Source organism: Artemia franciscana, chromosome 19 (genome assembly GCF_032884065.1).
Source record: "Artemia franciscana chromosome 19, ASM3288406v1, whole genome shotgun sequence".
Classification (NCBI taxonomy): domain Eukaryota; kingdom Metazoa; phylum Arthropoda; class Branchiopoda; order Anostraca; family Artemiidae; genus Artemia; species Artemia franciscana.
This window is the reverse complement of record NC_088881.1, coordinates 13846416-13862176: the sequence shown is the minus strand read 5'-3', so window position 1 is coordinate 13862176 and position 15761 is coordinate 13846416. Positions and strand designations below refer to the sequence as shown.

At 36.1% G+C, this 15761-nt stretch overlaps 1 protein-coding gene across 2 annotated transcripts in view; it reads right to left on the bottom strand.

Moving 5' to 3' along the window:
- The window catches only part of LOC136039309 (uncharacterized), a 31617-nt gene extending 19057 nt beyond the window's left edge, over window positions 1–12560 (bottom strand). Inside the window, exons 1-3 of one of the 2 annotated variants that reach the window (XM_065722917.1) lie at window positions 12507–12557; window positions 10621–10716; window positions 1241–1447 (exon numbers count right to left, since the gene is read on the bottom strand). In XM_065722917.1, the coding sequence (XP_065578989.1) occupies window positions 1241–1447; window positions 10621–10651 (238 nt within the window). In that variant the 5' untranslated portion in view covers window positions 10652–10716; window positions 12507–12557. Of the gene's footprint in view, window positions 1–1240; window positions 1448–10620; window positions 10717–12506 lie in introns of both variants that reach the window. The other variant, XM_065722918.1, reaches the window with a different exon arrangement.
- Window positions 12561–15761: the final 3201 nt, after the last annotated feature.

The following is a 15761-nucleotide window of genomic DNA, read 5'->3' as shown; positions in this document are numbered from 1 at the left end:
AAAGGGAATTTTGTCAGGCTCATAATTTTTGATAGGTAAAACTAAACTTGATGAAACTTATATATTTAAAATCAGCATAAAAATGTAATTCTTTTTATGTAATTATTGGTATTAAAATTCCGTTAATTAGAGTTTCGGTTACTATTGAGTCGGGTCACTCCTTACTACAGTTCGTTACCACGAACTGTTTAATAGCATAAGTTATTTTAATAATGGGTAGTTCAAAGCCTGTGTGGCACAGTGGATGGCGTGGTGGAATGACAAATAAGATTTTTTTTTCAAAACCCCTAGAAATTACCGCATTTTACCCAACTATGTCTACTTGCTTTTTATAATGGTAAAAATCCGATTTTGTAATAGTGTACTTTTTGTTTTGATCTGACTCTATTTTTAGGAGTTATGGGTTATTATATTTCTTAGAATTGGTTGTGATCGTCTCTTACTAGGATGCTAGCAACCGTTGCAACCCAGATGATAGCTACCGCTGCAGCCCAGACATGGTTCTAATAATACTATGACGACATTCATTATCTAACATATGACAATGCAGTTCTTTGTAAAATAACATTGATTTTTTAAAATATTATATGTTAATTACAAAACCACGTAGATGTGATAAATTCCTGATGTTATAATAACATGAGCTACTGCAGTGTTATTAAAAAATGCAGTTTTTCGTACAAAATTGATTATATTTTAAAAATTGTTTTTTTTTTAATTACAAAAGGCACTAGATGTGGCAATTTCCTTTAAAATGAGCCATTAATCAGCTCTCTACGATACTCCAGTCCCTGCTATCTGAGGAAAAGAAAAAAGAAAAACAAAAGATGCCGCGTATGCAGAGTATCGTCGTTGCAGACACTTTTCTTGATTTTCGAGCCAATTTATTTTCCTTGTTGTTCAAGCCAAGGGATGGCAAGTTTCCTAGATAAGGGTTTTGTACAACGTAGTCTCTAATAGCGTACTTCTTGTTTTGATCTGACTCTACTTTTAGATGTTATGGGTTATTGTGCTTTATACTAAGGGACGTGGTCGTTTCTTACTAGGTTGCTAGCTACTGCTGCTACCCGGATAATTCTCAAAGTGAAAAGAAATAAAAGCCACCCCTTTATATTTCAAATCTTGCTCATATAGACAACCTAGACACGACTTCTGAGAGGAATACAAAATAAAACTGAAAAGCACATAAGTGGATATTAAAAGAATAATAATTTATGGTTATGATTTTTTGAAAGCTCACCTGCAACAACAAAAAATGAGATAAATGCAGTTGCTAAGCCAAATACCATGAAAAGCAAAAATGTACCAATTGGAATACTTGAAGAGGCACCAATAGAAACCATAACTATGAAAGGAACTGGACGCCCTTTTGCAAATTTAATGATCTCGTTCATAGTCTTGTCTAGGTCCAGTCCCATCTTGGACATAAGGTTTGCGACTTTCCCCTCTGAAAAAAGGAGTAAAATATAATTTTGGATTTCAAAAAATAAGATAGTTATCTTAAAAACAAACATTAGATGAAAACTTTGAAAATAGTTGCAAAGAATAAATGTGATTCTGGGTCAGCAACGGGGTGGGTTGTCGACTTTACCTACAAAGCCTGGTGGTTATAAGTACCAGCTCTAGGCCCTTTTCAGAGTCATCATCATCGTTGTAGAGGATTCTTAGGTGACTGACTGTTCCTTAATTTCTGACGAAATGTTTTTTGCTTGTATCACCTAAACAGTTTGAAATTTTCTAGGATCGTGATTCTTTTCAAGACCAGTGGCATATCATAAGAAAATTGGTGATAATACGATGGTTTCAACAAAGAAATCCGAAATTTGGTGTTTAAAAGGTCTACCTAAAGGAGATGTTCTAAAAAAGCTACCTGATTGTGAGGAGCTAAACTTAGTAAGAGTTACAAAGCACTGTACAAAGCCATGTTGCAAATATCTAATCATAATTCCGATTTCATTTAACCCTGTCTTTGTGAAAACTTTGGTTATTTATTATCATTTCCATAGAAGTCTTCTGATAACACTGTTCAGTTTATTAAACCTGTTCATAAGAAACTAGTTACAAAAATTGTTTTAGAGCAATTTGATTTTATGATCTTTTTTCTGCATCAAGCTATCCGTAAGATACTTGACAAAGTTTATAAACATTTTTTGTTTTGTTTAGCTATTTTCAATGTATATGTATTGTTTATCAACTTTATTTTCTCTCCCCTCCCTCTTTTTACACAAAAAAGTGATCCCCTTGAACTTATTTTAGGCCAAAAGTGAAATACTAATACCTAAATAATTAATGTGATAAAACAAAAATGATGTGAAGTAAAAACGGAGGAGGTGTGATTTTTGAAACCTCTACTCATCCTTTAAACGATGATAAGACTTCTTCTTTTTTCGGTAATATTGGTAGTCTGACAACTGATTGATTCCCACATAGCCACTCTAAAGGATTCGAATTAAAAAGTAACAATGTGATGATCTTCTTAGTCTTGCCGAAAGACGAATACAATTTTATTACAAAAAAAAATATTCATACTACTGAAAGAAACATTTTTATTAAAATATTCAGGTTGAATAGGTGGGTTGATTTTAAATCAAACAAGTCAAAAATTAATGTAATTTTTGGCCCGCTATGCAGCTTCACTGTAAGTTTTAAGCCTAACTGCGAAAAAATTGTCTTATTTTGGGGCGTCATAAATTAATACAACCAAAATGTTTTCAGAAAGTATTGGCTTCGTTGAGATCGAATTTATTGAATCTACATATCGTTTAAGTTGCAAGATAAACTTTCGGGGGTGCAATAAGTGCCCCCAACATAAAATTTGTTTTAATATTAGGCCCACCTTAGTCCAGAAAATTGAGAATGTAAAATTCAAGCCGTTCTAGAAAAGTTTTTTGCCCCTGTGTCAGGCCACCTTTTAGGCAAACAAACATTTGTTGATTTTCTTTGTGTATTTAGGTTACACTGGTCTGAGGATGTGCGAATACAAGTTTCAAGCTAATTAGAAGCATATTTTTGTCCATTTTCGGACCTCATTCATGGGAAAAAGAAATTTAATTTTGAATTTGTCTGCATTTCGGTTCTTATGGCTAAAGAACTTGTGAATAATGGTTTTTAGCCAGCCAATAAATCTTTTGGTTTCCAATTTTAATGGGTCCGGGTCCCCAATCTTTGTTGTACATCAGAGTTTCCTTGGCCCAAGGACTCTAGGCTGTAAATTTTAAGCTGATCAGAAAATTAAGTTTTAGAGTGCATTTTGTGCCCCTTTTGGGGAGTCCATGATCAATACCCAAAATTTTGCTTTCTGTAAATATCTTTCCCTATGGCCCAGGGACTTAAAGTATCAAGGATAAAAACAAGAAACGGAATTCTTTTAACTGGTTAAGTGGATATTTACATAACCATATTCATATTAAACGATTAAAAAAACCTGAAGACTCAATTTTTAACAAAAAAACCCTCCATTTGCAGTAATATAGTTTTGAATTTAGCGGGCGCCAAGTTTGAAAATAAGGAACTTGTGAAAACCAGCAGAAAATGCGCGAAAGAAACGTATCATCATGAAGCTCTAGAGACTGTAACTTTCCTAGTTTATGTAGCAAGAGACAGACACTGCCATAAATCTAGGCGAAGCATTAATATGAACATTATTAAAATTATTCAAGATTCTAAATCTTCAAATTATTAGCTAATCGGCTTAATTACAAAAACATCTTTTCAGAGAGACCCATTAGACTATCCTATTCTATTATATTTGTCCCTTTAGATGACTATTCACATATCAATAGAATTCTAATTTTTGTCGGGTTTAAAAATTCCACTTTAATTGCTTAATTTTTACTTATTCCCACTAGCCTGTGTTTGTTCAATGACTCGATTGAACATAACGGTTGTACCCCCTATTGACTGCGGTGTTGCTCCACGATCAGCTACAGATAATGGTTCGTTTACACACTGCATGATCCGTCAGTCAAATCAGGAAGGATTGTTGGCAAAGTTTTTAAATGAACAAAACAACGACTATGGAGCATCACAACCTTTGTTGTTTCAGACTGAATTTCTTTCTCTTTTTGTATTCTGTACCTCCTTCGCGGTATAAGTACTAAAGCGAGAGTCAAATTAGCCAATATTCTTCTTTTAGAACTTGTCGTTGTCCACGCTGATACATTTATTTGAAAACTTTGCCCTAAAACGTAGCGTTTTCTGAGCCATCGTTACGGATACGGACGGAATTCCGCACGGATTTCCGTAATGTGTAAACTAACCCTAAACTGGATGCTGCAACCGCTTAGATGGGATTGTTTGCAAACAAAAACAGTTTCGCTTGTTTATTTTCACGCTTAAAATATGAAAACAAAAGAGAGGACTTACACAACGAAAAATCCTTTAAAGTTGTATAGCAACCAAAGGAAAAATCACAGAAAACATGGATAGACCAAAGATGAGCCCAGGGGACAAAAATGGTTTAATTTTGATGTCCTTGGTACTTTAAGGCTGCAGGATGGTAGGCATTCGGAAAAACAAGTTATTTGGCCATTTTTCGGTCCCATTTTCAGACTAAGTAATGTTTGTTTTCTTTTCCTTTTCTTATATTGGGAACACCATGGCCCCAGAGTTTGCACAGACATCTTTCAACGAGACTAAAACAAAAAATTTGGCCTTTTTTTGGCCCAGTTTTCGGGAAAGCCAGGGCCCAAACATAGTCTCGCTTATAAAACAAAATTTTGCCACCTCTGGATTCATTTTCTTACGAAGTATCACTGTTATTATTATTGTTTTAATGGGATAAAAACAAGGTAAAGGTAAAGGATTTACCTTTACCTTTTAGGGACGCTATAAAATACTACCGAAGGGCTCTGGAAATGTGGATCGGTTGAAATAAGCCTACCAGAAAGATGTGAATCAAATCAAGAAAAAGTGTTTGATCTTATTCCAATATGCAATAGTTTACAAAGAAGAATCCGATGAGTCAAGGAATCAAAAGCCTTACGAACATCCAAAAATAAAGCTGCTGGGATATGACCAGAATCTATTACCGAATAAATGAAATTCAAGAAAGCTGTGCGAGGCTGCTCCGTAGAGTGACTCGCTCGGAATCAAAACTGGAAATCATGCAAAAAATCTTTTGCATCCAGAAAACTAAGAAGCCTGGATAGCATAGCCTTCTCAAATAATTTTGCTGAAAAAAGATAGGAGAGAAATTGGCCTACAATTAGCAGGATCACTCCGAGAACCACCTTTATACAGCACTATAACCTCAGCTCGCTTGAGAGATTCAGGGAAAATTCCCTTCTCGAAAGACAGATTGACAAGCATAGTCAATGGTGACAGAATAGCAGGTAGAATGGCACGGATAACCCTTATAGGAATTTTGTCTGGTCCTGAAGAGGATGATCCTTTAAGAGCATTCACGATACGAGCTACCTTAAATTCAGAAACAGAATTCAAGACCATCGACTTTAAACATGAGGGTCCAAGATAGGCTCTAACATCGCGACGAGAAGATGCAGAGCTCACAGAGGAAGCAGTTGCCTTCCCTATATTAGCAAAATAAGAGGTAAGCTCTAGCTGAACATCTGCATCTCCATGGACGTTTCTACCATCGAGTATCAGCATTGATGGAACTGAAGGTAGAGGAGGAGTAGGTCTAAGAACTGAATTAATTAAGTATCATGTCTTCCTAAAATCCTTCCCACATTCTATAATAATACTGAGACTTTGCCTTCCGACACAGAGAATTAAATATACTCCTATAGGCCTTGAATCGTTCGAGATGAGCTACAGATGATGAAGCCTTGTAAAGCTTCCACAAATAATTTTTCCTTTTCCAGCTTTTATGGAGACCTGAAGTCATCCATGGATTCAGTGGTGCTATCCTTTTCGAAGTATGGGGTGCTGGACCCTGATTGCAAATTTCCAGGATTCCTTCTTTTACTGAATCATAAAAGGAATCAAAAGAGCGGTTAAAATTTGAATCAGAAACCAAACTATCCCATGGTAGATCAGCCAGACGAGAATTAAGTAGACTTAGCTCAGTATCACCATAACGAAAAAATGGAAGATTAGAAGGTGATGCTATATGCTGCACTTGATCAGCACTCTTATATCGGGAAATAGCGGGAAAATGATCAGAAATATCACTAACCAGAAGCAAATTATCTAAAACATCTAGTGACGAAAAAATATCAATAAGAGACGCATGCGTGTCAGTAACTCGGGTTGGTATACAAACTGAAGGTAATGTACCCAAAGAGAGCATCATTGACAAAAAATCAGTAGTTGAAGCAGAATTTTAATCCAGCAAGTTGAGGTTAAAATCACCCATAAGGATTACTTCATAGGGATGTTTTTGGACTGAGTCCAAAACTTCTTCAAGAATTTTCACAAACGAAGGAATAGACCCACTGGGGGACCTATAAACCAAACCCACAGCTAAATACTTTCGCATTGATTTAATCTCAATAAAAAGGAATACATAGATTCCTTCCTCACTTCTGCTCAAATCACTTCGGACATTATATGCAAGACAATCAGCAAAATAAAGGACAAGGCCATCTCTTGCCATCTGTTTCCGATTCAGCCTCTCCATCCTATATCCTGGAATATCTAAAAGTTATATCCTTTTTTGAATCCAGGAAAGTTTCATATAACATCAAGAGATGCACCACTTACGATCCTTTTCAACTCATCAAAAGACGAGCAAAGTCCCTGAATGTTAAGATGAAACACAGAGAAAATACATCTCGTTTAGAGGAGGCAGAACCATTTAATTGCGAAACATACTTGCTTTTATAACCCGAATTAGAATCATTATTCTTCTGATTTTTACTTCCAATTTAATTATTAATTATATTTCAATATCTAAAGGATTATTCTGTAATTCAAGTAAACGTTCCCCCAAAGAGTTAATACCACCCTGGCCACTAATAGAAATCGCCACATTACTCACGGTGGATGGTAGCTCCCCTCCACGACCAAACCCACCAGACCACAGGTATAAGGAAAAAATATAAGGAAAAAAAAGGAAAAAATAATATGATCAAGTTAAGGATTAATAAGAAAAAGCAGGGAAAGAGAATAAAAAAGAAACAAGGAAAATCTAAGGAAGAAACAAATAATCAGCACTGGAAATATAGACCATTCAATCATAAACACAATAATAATATACGCAAATAGTCAGTTTGCGAATCACTATAAACGCAAAAAAAAGTTGTTCTCCATAAGGGGGGGGGGGGGAGTAGCCAACGAGACAAATCAGAAAAAAACAGCGATAAAAAAAATAAGCAAGATAATTCACAAAAAAGATCAAACAACGAAGACTACAATCGAGAAATCTAAAAAAACGATACTAATCTTGAAGGTCTTCAACCTTCCAAAGCCTCCTAGAAGTAGCTTCACCTGGTAGGCGAGCAAAAATACGGCCTAGGTCCGACCAAAGTTTTTTGCTCCGAACTTATCCCTAGCAATGTCTAGGATAATCTTGCGCTACTTCGTGAGATATTCATTTACAAAAACACCAGATTTCGCTAGCTTAGACTTCGCTTTAAAGACAGTATGCGTAACAATTTGACGATCCAAGGGGCAAGTCGACTTTCATCTCTAATCTGATCTGTAGGGTTGGGTAAACGAAAACTTTGTATAGAAATAATTTTCTCACTCATAAGAGCACTCAAGCCCATCTTGTCCTTTATAATATTGTGCATTGTTACTTTAAGGTCAACACCAGGGGCCTGTTTGACCCCTACAAATACAAGGGAATCAAGCTGAGCTTCTTGTTGATATTCATCAAGTCTATCTTCCATTTTTTCAATACGATATTCAAGCGACTCTATTTGAGCTCTTAACCCCTTAAGTACTTTGCCAATCTTACGAAATTTTCCATTATATTCTACTGATAATCCATCATAAACTTGGGATATTATCTGTTCAGCGGTACCTGGGTTGATACTATTTTTTGTGCTACCTTTTCTGTGACTAATTTCCCGATGTCTTTGAGCATATTTTGCTTTGTCTGTGCTAACTCTTATTCCGTAGAAACTAACTTTTCAACAAGAACAGCTACCGATGATTTTTCAGAATTTAAGCCAGTTATAGCGGAGGGAGCTGTTTTTGAATACTGTAAGTAGATTTCCGGGAAAATCTCCGGTTCTTGAAATGCCTTGTTAACGTTCCGTTCTGTTTTCTGTGATGCTACTTTAGACTTTCCCGCATAGAGAACTAAATTTACTTCTAAAACTGTCTGAAGATCGTGGGATCCATAACAAAAACTAAAAATTTTGGTACTTTTTCTAATTGGGTATTAACGTCTACAATTCTTACTGGCCAAAGTGGGTAATTTCTGAATTTTGCCAACGCCAAGTCCCCTTTCTTGAACTTGCTCATTTTAAACTTCAGAACTGGCTAACTTAACTTAAGAAAAATAAAAAGTCAAGTATCAAATTTCAGACCTGCTAGAAATTTCTGCCGTAATCTTATATCCAAAGCTGCTATCCAGGAAACATATGACATCATTGCAATACTATCATGTATCTTCTTTGCTTTTTAAATGCATATGAATGTGAGGTCATTGACATGAAAAATACTTTTTTTTTTCTTTATTTAAGGCTCTAAAGTATTCTCAGCCGAAGGCATCACGTCCTGTCCACAACCATCAAAATACTGCCAGGTCCTACCGGTGGGGCCTATGTGCCATGTCGGGAATCACGGGTCTAGCTCTCCCGTGGTTTTTATCCAAAAGTTAGTCCTCAAACTAGATTAACAAATATGAAACTACATTTTGGGTAACTGCATATAATCCTTGCTTGGGGCCAAAGAGGATGATTTCACTTGTCTTTGCGCCGTGGCCATGGTGGCCATAGGAGCAGTCATGGATCTCCTCAAGCCATAAGTCTACTTTTAACCAGAAGGCTCTGCTCTGGCAAGCAAACAGGCAGGCACCACGATTCTAGGCACCATGGCACCATGATGATCGTGATTCTAGATTAAAATCTAAAATTGCTTAAGATTCGCAACGGTTCTTTAGCCCCATTATTATATCATCTTTTCTGAATACTAACAGAAGATTTAGATATTCAAAAAGGATTAATTTTCCCATGGGCAAAAGGGCTGCCATCTAACGTTATAAGCTATTCTTCTTTGTTATTTTGATTAAGATTTTCATTTCATTTCCTGTGTTTGGGAATGGTTTAGAGGGAGGGAGTCATTGATCGTTCTGAAATTCTCTATTGTTAAAGAGTCATGGGAGGTTGCATAGAATGTGTAACCTCCCATGATAGCCCCCTATCATTTGGTCCTTTCAGGATAGTGATATTAGAAAGTTAGCTCACTGGAAGAAAATCCAATTTTGGACTGATGCATATACAATTTCCATTTTTTACACAGATCAATACTTCCTACCGAGCTGAATAATACCTCTCATATTGCTTTTTTTCGTGGAAAAATTCATTCATGAGATAGATTGTTTCGAAGATTTTGAAGGGCTGCTTCAGTGTAGTACTGTACATTAGAGAAAAGACAATCAGATAATATGATAAAATTCCTACATAAAAAGAACTGAGTTGTGATTTGGTTCAAAACTAACTCTTGATTCGTTAACTGAATCGAAGCTACGCTTGGTGTTTCCCAACTAAATTTTTATCCCCCTTGTTTGAATTTGGAAACTTGTAATGATTTTCCAATAATGTGTGATTTCCAATCAACATGGTTGGAGAATAAAGCAGGCCTGTGTCCCTTCCAACATCCAGCGTCCCAATAATTTTGCTGAGGGATGGGCATGTTACATCTTTTTTTATAAAGATAAATACTTTCGACTCATATTTTTGGAGGTATGAAATGGCCAAAGACTGCAACGACATCCTTACCCCACCTGTTACCAACTTTTTAGCACAAATATGAGCATGCTGGAGGTATATAAAGGGCCCAAGACTGCACCAACATCCCTTGTCCCACCTGTCACCAACTTTTTAGCACAAATATACACATGCTCCGCCTAATTTTAACATAATATGCAAACATTCACCATCAGTATAATTAGTGGACCAAATTACATTCCTCCAGCAATCCCCGTCCCTAGAACCGTCCTTCCCTAGGTTTCCATCGTAGTAATACTGTTCCCGTACATAGTATTAACTAGTTTAAACTAATTATCTGGTATAGTGCACAAGGGAAAGATATTTGTTAAGACTTTTCTATCGGTCAAATTCCATATCAGTTTTTTATCGATAAAACTAAGAATAAAAAGGGTTTGATACTTCAACCGCTTCTGAATTATTAATTAAGAGTTAAATATATCTGTATATATTAAATATAGTTAAAATATAAATATATAATAACTAAGATTTACAATTGGGTCAATACATCCTCTCCCGTTTCTAAAGCCGCATTTTTCGTTTTTTTTTTTATTTTATTAATTAAATCTCTTCGTCTTACAAGAATCATCATACTAAGCAATTTGCTTCCTAAATACATTAAGTTTAAAACTATGGAACCTTAAGCCCTTTTAGTTACCTTTTTTTACAGTTAGAGCACTCAAACTTAATATCTTTTAAATTTCGAAATAAAAGGAATGGAAAAAAGCCAAGATATTTCTCAATATGAAAAACTGTGTTAGGCCTATTGATCACTTACTGATGTTCTTTCTGATATCACCAACATCCATTCTATCGGATGTATTTTTATCTTTTTGACTAAAAACTTCTTCCTTAAGGTCAGACTACCAGACAACTGAAAAAAGAGGCTTCTCTATGTCTTTAATAAAAAAAGAAACAAATCTAAGAATAAGGTAATGAGAAACTTTTTTTTAGTAAAAACTAAATTGTAACAGCTAGAAAACAAATAGCCATTAATGTAAACCGGGCAAACATATTAAGGAGGGTGAAATATTTATTCATAAGACAAGTGTCGAGGATTTTGGCGTTACTAATAAGCTGGATTTTATCCCAGTTCATTATTTTGACATGGATAATTTATTTATTGCAGGTTGGCGAACGTGACCCACGAGTTTCGTTTGCATAACCCGCCAGTATCGCTGTTTATACCAATAATAGCGTGGAATTCTGATTTAATAGAGATGATCTGGTTTTCATTGGCTGTTAGTGACGCTTTGACTAAAGGTGTAAAATTCAGCTTTCCATTTCAATAGCTTCTTGTCAGTGGAAACCACCTCTGATTAGTTGAAAGTGATTTTAAATTCTCTTTTGTCCAATTAAAGGCCATTCCACGCTACAGTTGGTTCAAATGTGAGACAGATGATACACTTTCTAATACCCAAAATGCACGCGCCTGTGCTTAACACTGCGCAAGTACTCTGGTCCTAAGAAGCGATGCTGGATATTTACGTCTTTACAATGACTATGATGTGTTAAACAATGTTCACCGCCATCTAAAGGGGTTACATTCCCTAGGGAACCTTTTTTTTGGCCTGTTAACAATGTTTATACATTTATTTAAAAAATGAACCCAATATCTCAAAGAATCCATAGCAAAAAATTAACATTTAAAAGACATTGTGTGCTACTTCGCAGTCCCCTAGTCAGTATCAAATTTAAAATATCAGATATATTTTATCAAATTTCGACAATTTTGTCTAGAGTAATGAATTTTTCGATTTCAGCAATCCAAATATACAGCTTTTTATTAAAACTAGAGGTGTTAGTAGTGTGTGGGTAAGGACAAGACAATCGCTCGCAAAACAAATTTCTGAAAAAATCAAATCGACCTTCTTCAATTACACAAACGCTCTCATATAGATCACCACTAATGAGTATTTTGAAATATGATCAAACTTACACGTTTATATAGGCGAAACACGGTCAATGGCATGTTTAAGCAAATTTAATAATTTTGTGCACTATGGGAAAAACTGCCTAATGAACAGCACGGCCACCATCTTCGTGTAGTAGTGGTGCCCATGTAAAATCCCTCATTTGTAGCTACATGTCACATTGGGTACAAATGTCTCATTTTGTGTCTATAAAATCTTATTTTATAGATGTCACATTGTGAAGTGGAATAAACGTTACTTCGTCTTGGGGAATAAAATGAAGAGATCTGAAAGGTCCACCGAAAAACGCAAACGGAATATAAGGGACATCATGAATGTTGGGGGTTTGGTTTGAAAACTCCTTAGTGTTTTTGCGAACTACTTAAAAAAATCTCTGGATAATAAGGTTTAAACGAAATGGATATTATTTAGTTTGGTATATTTGGTATAATGGGCTTATTATTATTAAAATAAAGCAATCGATTAAAATAATCATCTCTCCTCCCCAACCAAGCTATAAAAAATGGCTAAAGGTACTCTTGTGGGATGTGTCATAAGCCTAGTTCTAAACAGCCTAGCCCTAAACAGATAAACAAATATTTTTGTAAAGTGAAAAAAAAATTGTTACGTGCATATACACTAATCAGTTTGTCATACACTGATAAACAGATATCTTAGACAACGGTAAACATGCGAGAAATAAGCTGATATCTCTAAACTATCGTGAAAACTCCAGAAATCAGTCACTTACATGGAGGCACTTTGCATCTCTAACTGACGCTATGCTGTTAAGCGTTCAACTAACTTGATTATTTTAAAATAATAATTGTAAGACTTGTTTTAACTCATTACAAAACTTGCTCCCCTTAGAGCTTAAATGGAAGATAATTAAAGTCTGGTTATAGATAATTATTGTCTTCGCAAAAATAAAACTGAAATGAGAAAAGTCATTTCATGTAAGATGAAACAAGTCATGATAGGAATGTTCTAAGATTTAAATAAAATTTGCTGTTTGTCCCTTGGATAGAAACAAAGGATCGGACTCTTTGCGTTTATTGTGCCCATTTTAGTTTCGGTTAAACAGCCCTTCGAAACTTCAACGACCTCCACCTTTTTCTACACTATGTAATGCTAAGGTTAAAACTATGTCTCTTTGGAAAATGAGCTACATTTTAAAAGTTAATTTGTAATTCAAGCAATTCAAGGATAAAAGTTCAAAAGAAAATATTTACAACTGGCTTTTGGGGTGGTGTTGGGGTATTAACACCTAATTGGTGGGGGTGCTTCACGCCCCCCCCCCAGGCCCTACCACGCGCGTAAGTCGTTACGCGCCATATTAGTTACGCGCCATTGTAGTTGTGTCACTGTGTCCCACCTGTAAATATATATATATATATATATATATATATATATATATATATATATATATATATATATATATATATATATATATATATATATATATGTGTGTGTGTGTTTTTAACTACGTAAAACTTGCGAATATACAACATTCTTCGCTGTCCCATTGTCTGTACAAATAAATAGATTTTCAGGTTTACCGACTCTTGAACATGCAACATATAATTGTCCATGGGAAAAACAATCCGTATTCAGATCTATACCTCATTATTCTAATGATTGCCCTTGAGGTTTGTTGATGGTGATTGCTAATCAAACATTCCCTGTGTCCCCATCGTCATTTGTATATCCCCCCTTTGACCCCCGGCGTCCCCGTTGTAGTTTTGTTCCTGTGTCCCAGTCGTCATTTATATTCGACAAACATGACGTAAGTTGACACAAAAACATGACGTTAGTCGACACACACGTCCCAGTCGTCATTTGTGTCCCGGTGTCCCAGTCTGTAATTGCTCTTTGAGGATTCAGACGTCAAATGCGGACAGACAGACAGACACACAAACAAACAACTTATTTTATACATATACTAGCTGTTGGGGTGGCGCTTCGTGCCACCCCAACACCTAGTTGGTGGGGGAGCTTCGCCTCCCCAAGCCCCCCACGCGCGTAAGTCGTTACGCGCCATATTAGTTACGCGCCATTGTAGTAGTGTCCATGTGTCCCACCTGTGAATATATATATATATATATATATATATATATATATATATATATATATATATATATATATATATATATATATATATATATATATATATATATATATATATATACTAGCTGTTGGGGTGGCGCTTCGCGCCACCCCAACACCTAGTTGGTGGGGGCGCTTCGCGCCCCCACCAACTAGGGGCGCTTCGCACCCCCACCAACTATATATATATATATATATATACTAGCTGTTGGGGTGGCGCTTCGCGCCACCCCAACACCTAGTTGGTGGGGGCGCTTCGCGCCCCCCCCCCAAGCCCCCCCGCGCGCGTAAGTCGTTACGCGCCATATTAGTTACACGCCATTGTAGTTGTGTCCCTATGTCCCACCTGTTAGCTTTTTAGCTTTTTTAGTTTTTTATTAGTTTTTAGTTTTTTTTTCTTTTTAGGTTTTTTGTAGTTTTTACCTTTTTTTAGTTTTTAATTTTTTTTTACTTATGTCCTGGTCGTCATTTATACTCCCTGTGTCCCGGTCGTCATATATATATATATATATATATATATATATATATATATATATATATATATATATATATATACTAGCTGTTGGGGTGGCGCTTCGCGCCACCCCAACACCTAGTTGGTGGGGGCGCTTCGCGCCCCCCCCCCAAGCCCCCCCGCGCGCGTAAGTCGTTACGCGCCATATTAGTTACACGCCATTGTAGTTGTGTCCCTATGTCCCACCTGTTAGCTTTTTAGCTTTTTTAGTTTTTTATTAGTTTTTAGTTTTTTTTTCTTTTTAGGTTTTTTGTAGTTTTTACCTTTTTTTAGTTTTTAATTTTTTTTTACTTATGTCCTGGTCGTCATTTATACTCCCTGTGTCCCGGTCGTCATTTGTGTCCCGGTGCTTTGTTGATGGTGATCGCTAATCGAACATTCCTTGTGTCCCGGTCGTCATTTATATTCCCTATGCCTATGTGCCGGTGTCCCGGTCGTCATTTGTGTCCCGATGTCCCGGTCTGTAATTTCGTCAGTCGAAAACATGACGTCAGTCGACACAGAAACATGACGTCACCTGACAGATCCACAGACAGACAAATTATTTTTATATGTATAGATATATATATAAATATATATATATTTTCTTTTTAGTTTTTTTGTAGTTTTTACCTTTTTTAGTTTTTTTCTTCTTTTGTATTAATGCTAAAGCCAAGGTTCAAACCTGGAGCCTCTCGGACCTAGAACCTGAAACATAACGCTTTACCAGCTCAGCTACTTCGGCTTGAATTCATTCGTTTTGAGCAGCTTCCTCGGGTGTTGCCATTGTAGGTTCTTCAGTCATTTTACAATTAGAAATTTCTCTTTCAACGGTCTTCTTACAATTAAAAATTTATCTTTGAACGATATTCTTAAATACCTGTGTCCTGGTCGTCATTTGTGTCCCGGTGTCCCAGTCTGTAATTTCTCTTTGAGTGTCCCGGTCGTTATTTATATTCCCTCTGTCCCGGTCGTCATTTGTGTCCCGGTCTGTAATTTCTCTTTGAGTGTTTATTCTTTTTAGTATTTTTTAGTTTTTTACATTTTTTTTTTCAGTTTTCTTTTTCTTCTTTATTTTTCACCTTCACTATGAAATACATATCGCCGAACCTTTGTTTTTTTTTAACTAAAATCTGGTAGGCATTGATGACCTTATCCAAGTCAAAATCCCAAACCCAATCATCATCGCTATCATTTTCAGTTTTGATATGTTTTGACTCTCGCTGTCCAGGGGGATCTTCATCTAACTGCGCGGTTTTGCGTTCTTTAGCCTCAAGCCTGTTTCCTTGCTGTTCTTTTGATTCCTCGGCACGCTTTCTTTTCTGACTTTCTCTATCAGCAGCAAGTTTTTTGGCATAGACTCTTTGAGCATCTTCATCGGCTTTTGCCATGGTAAGTTCATCAGTC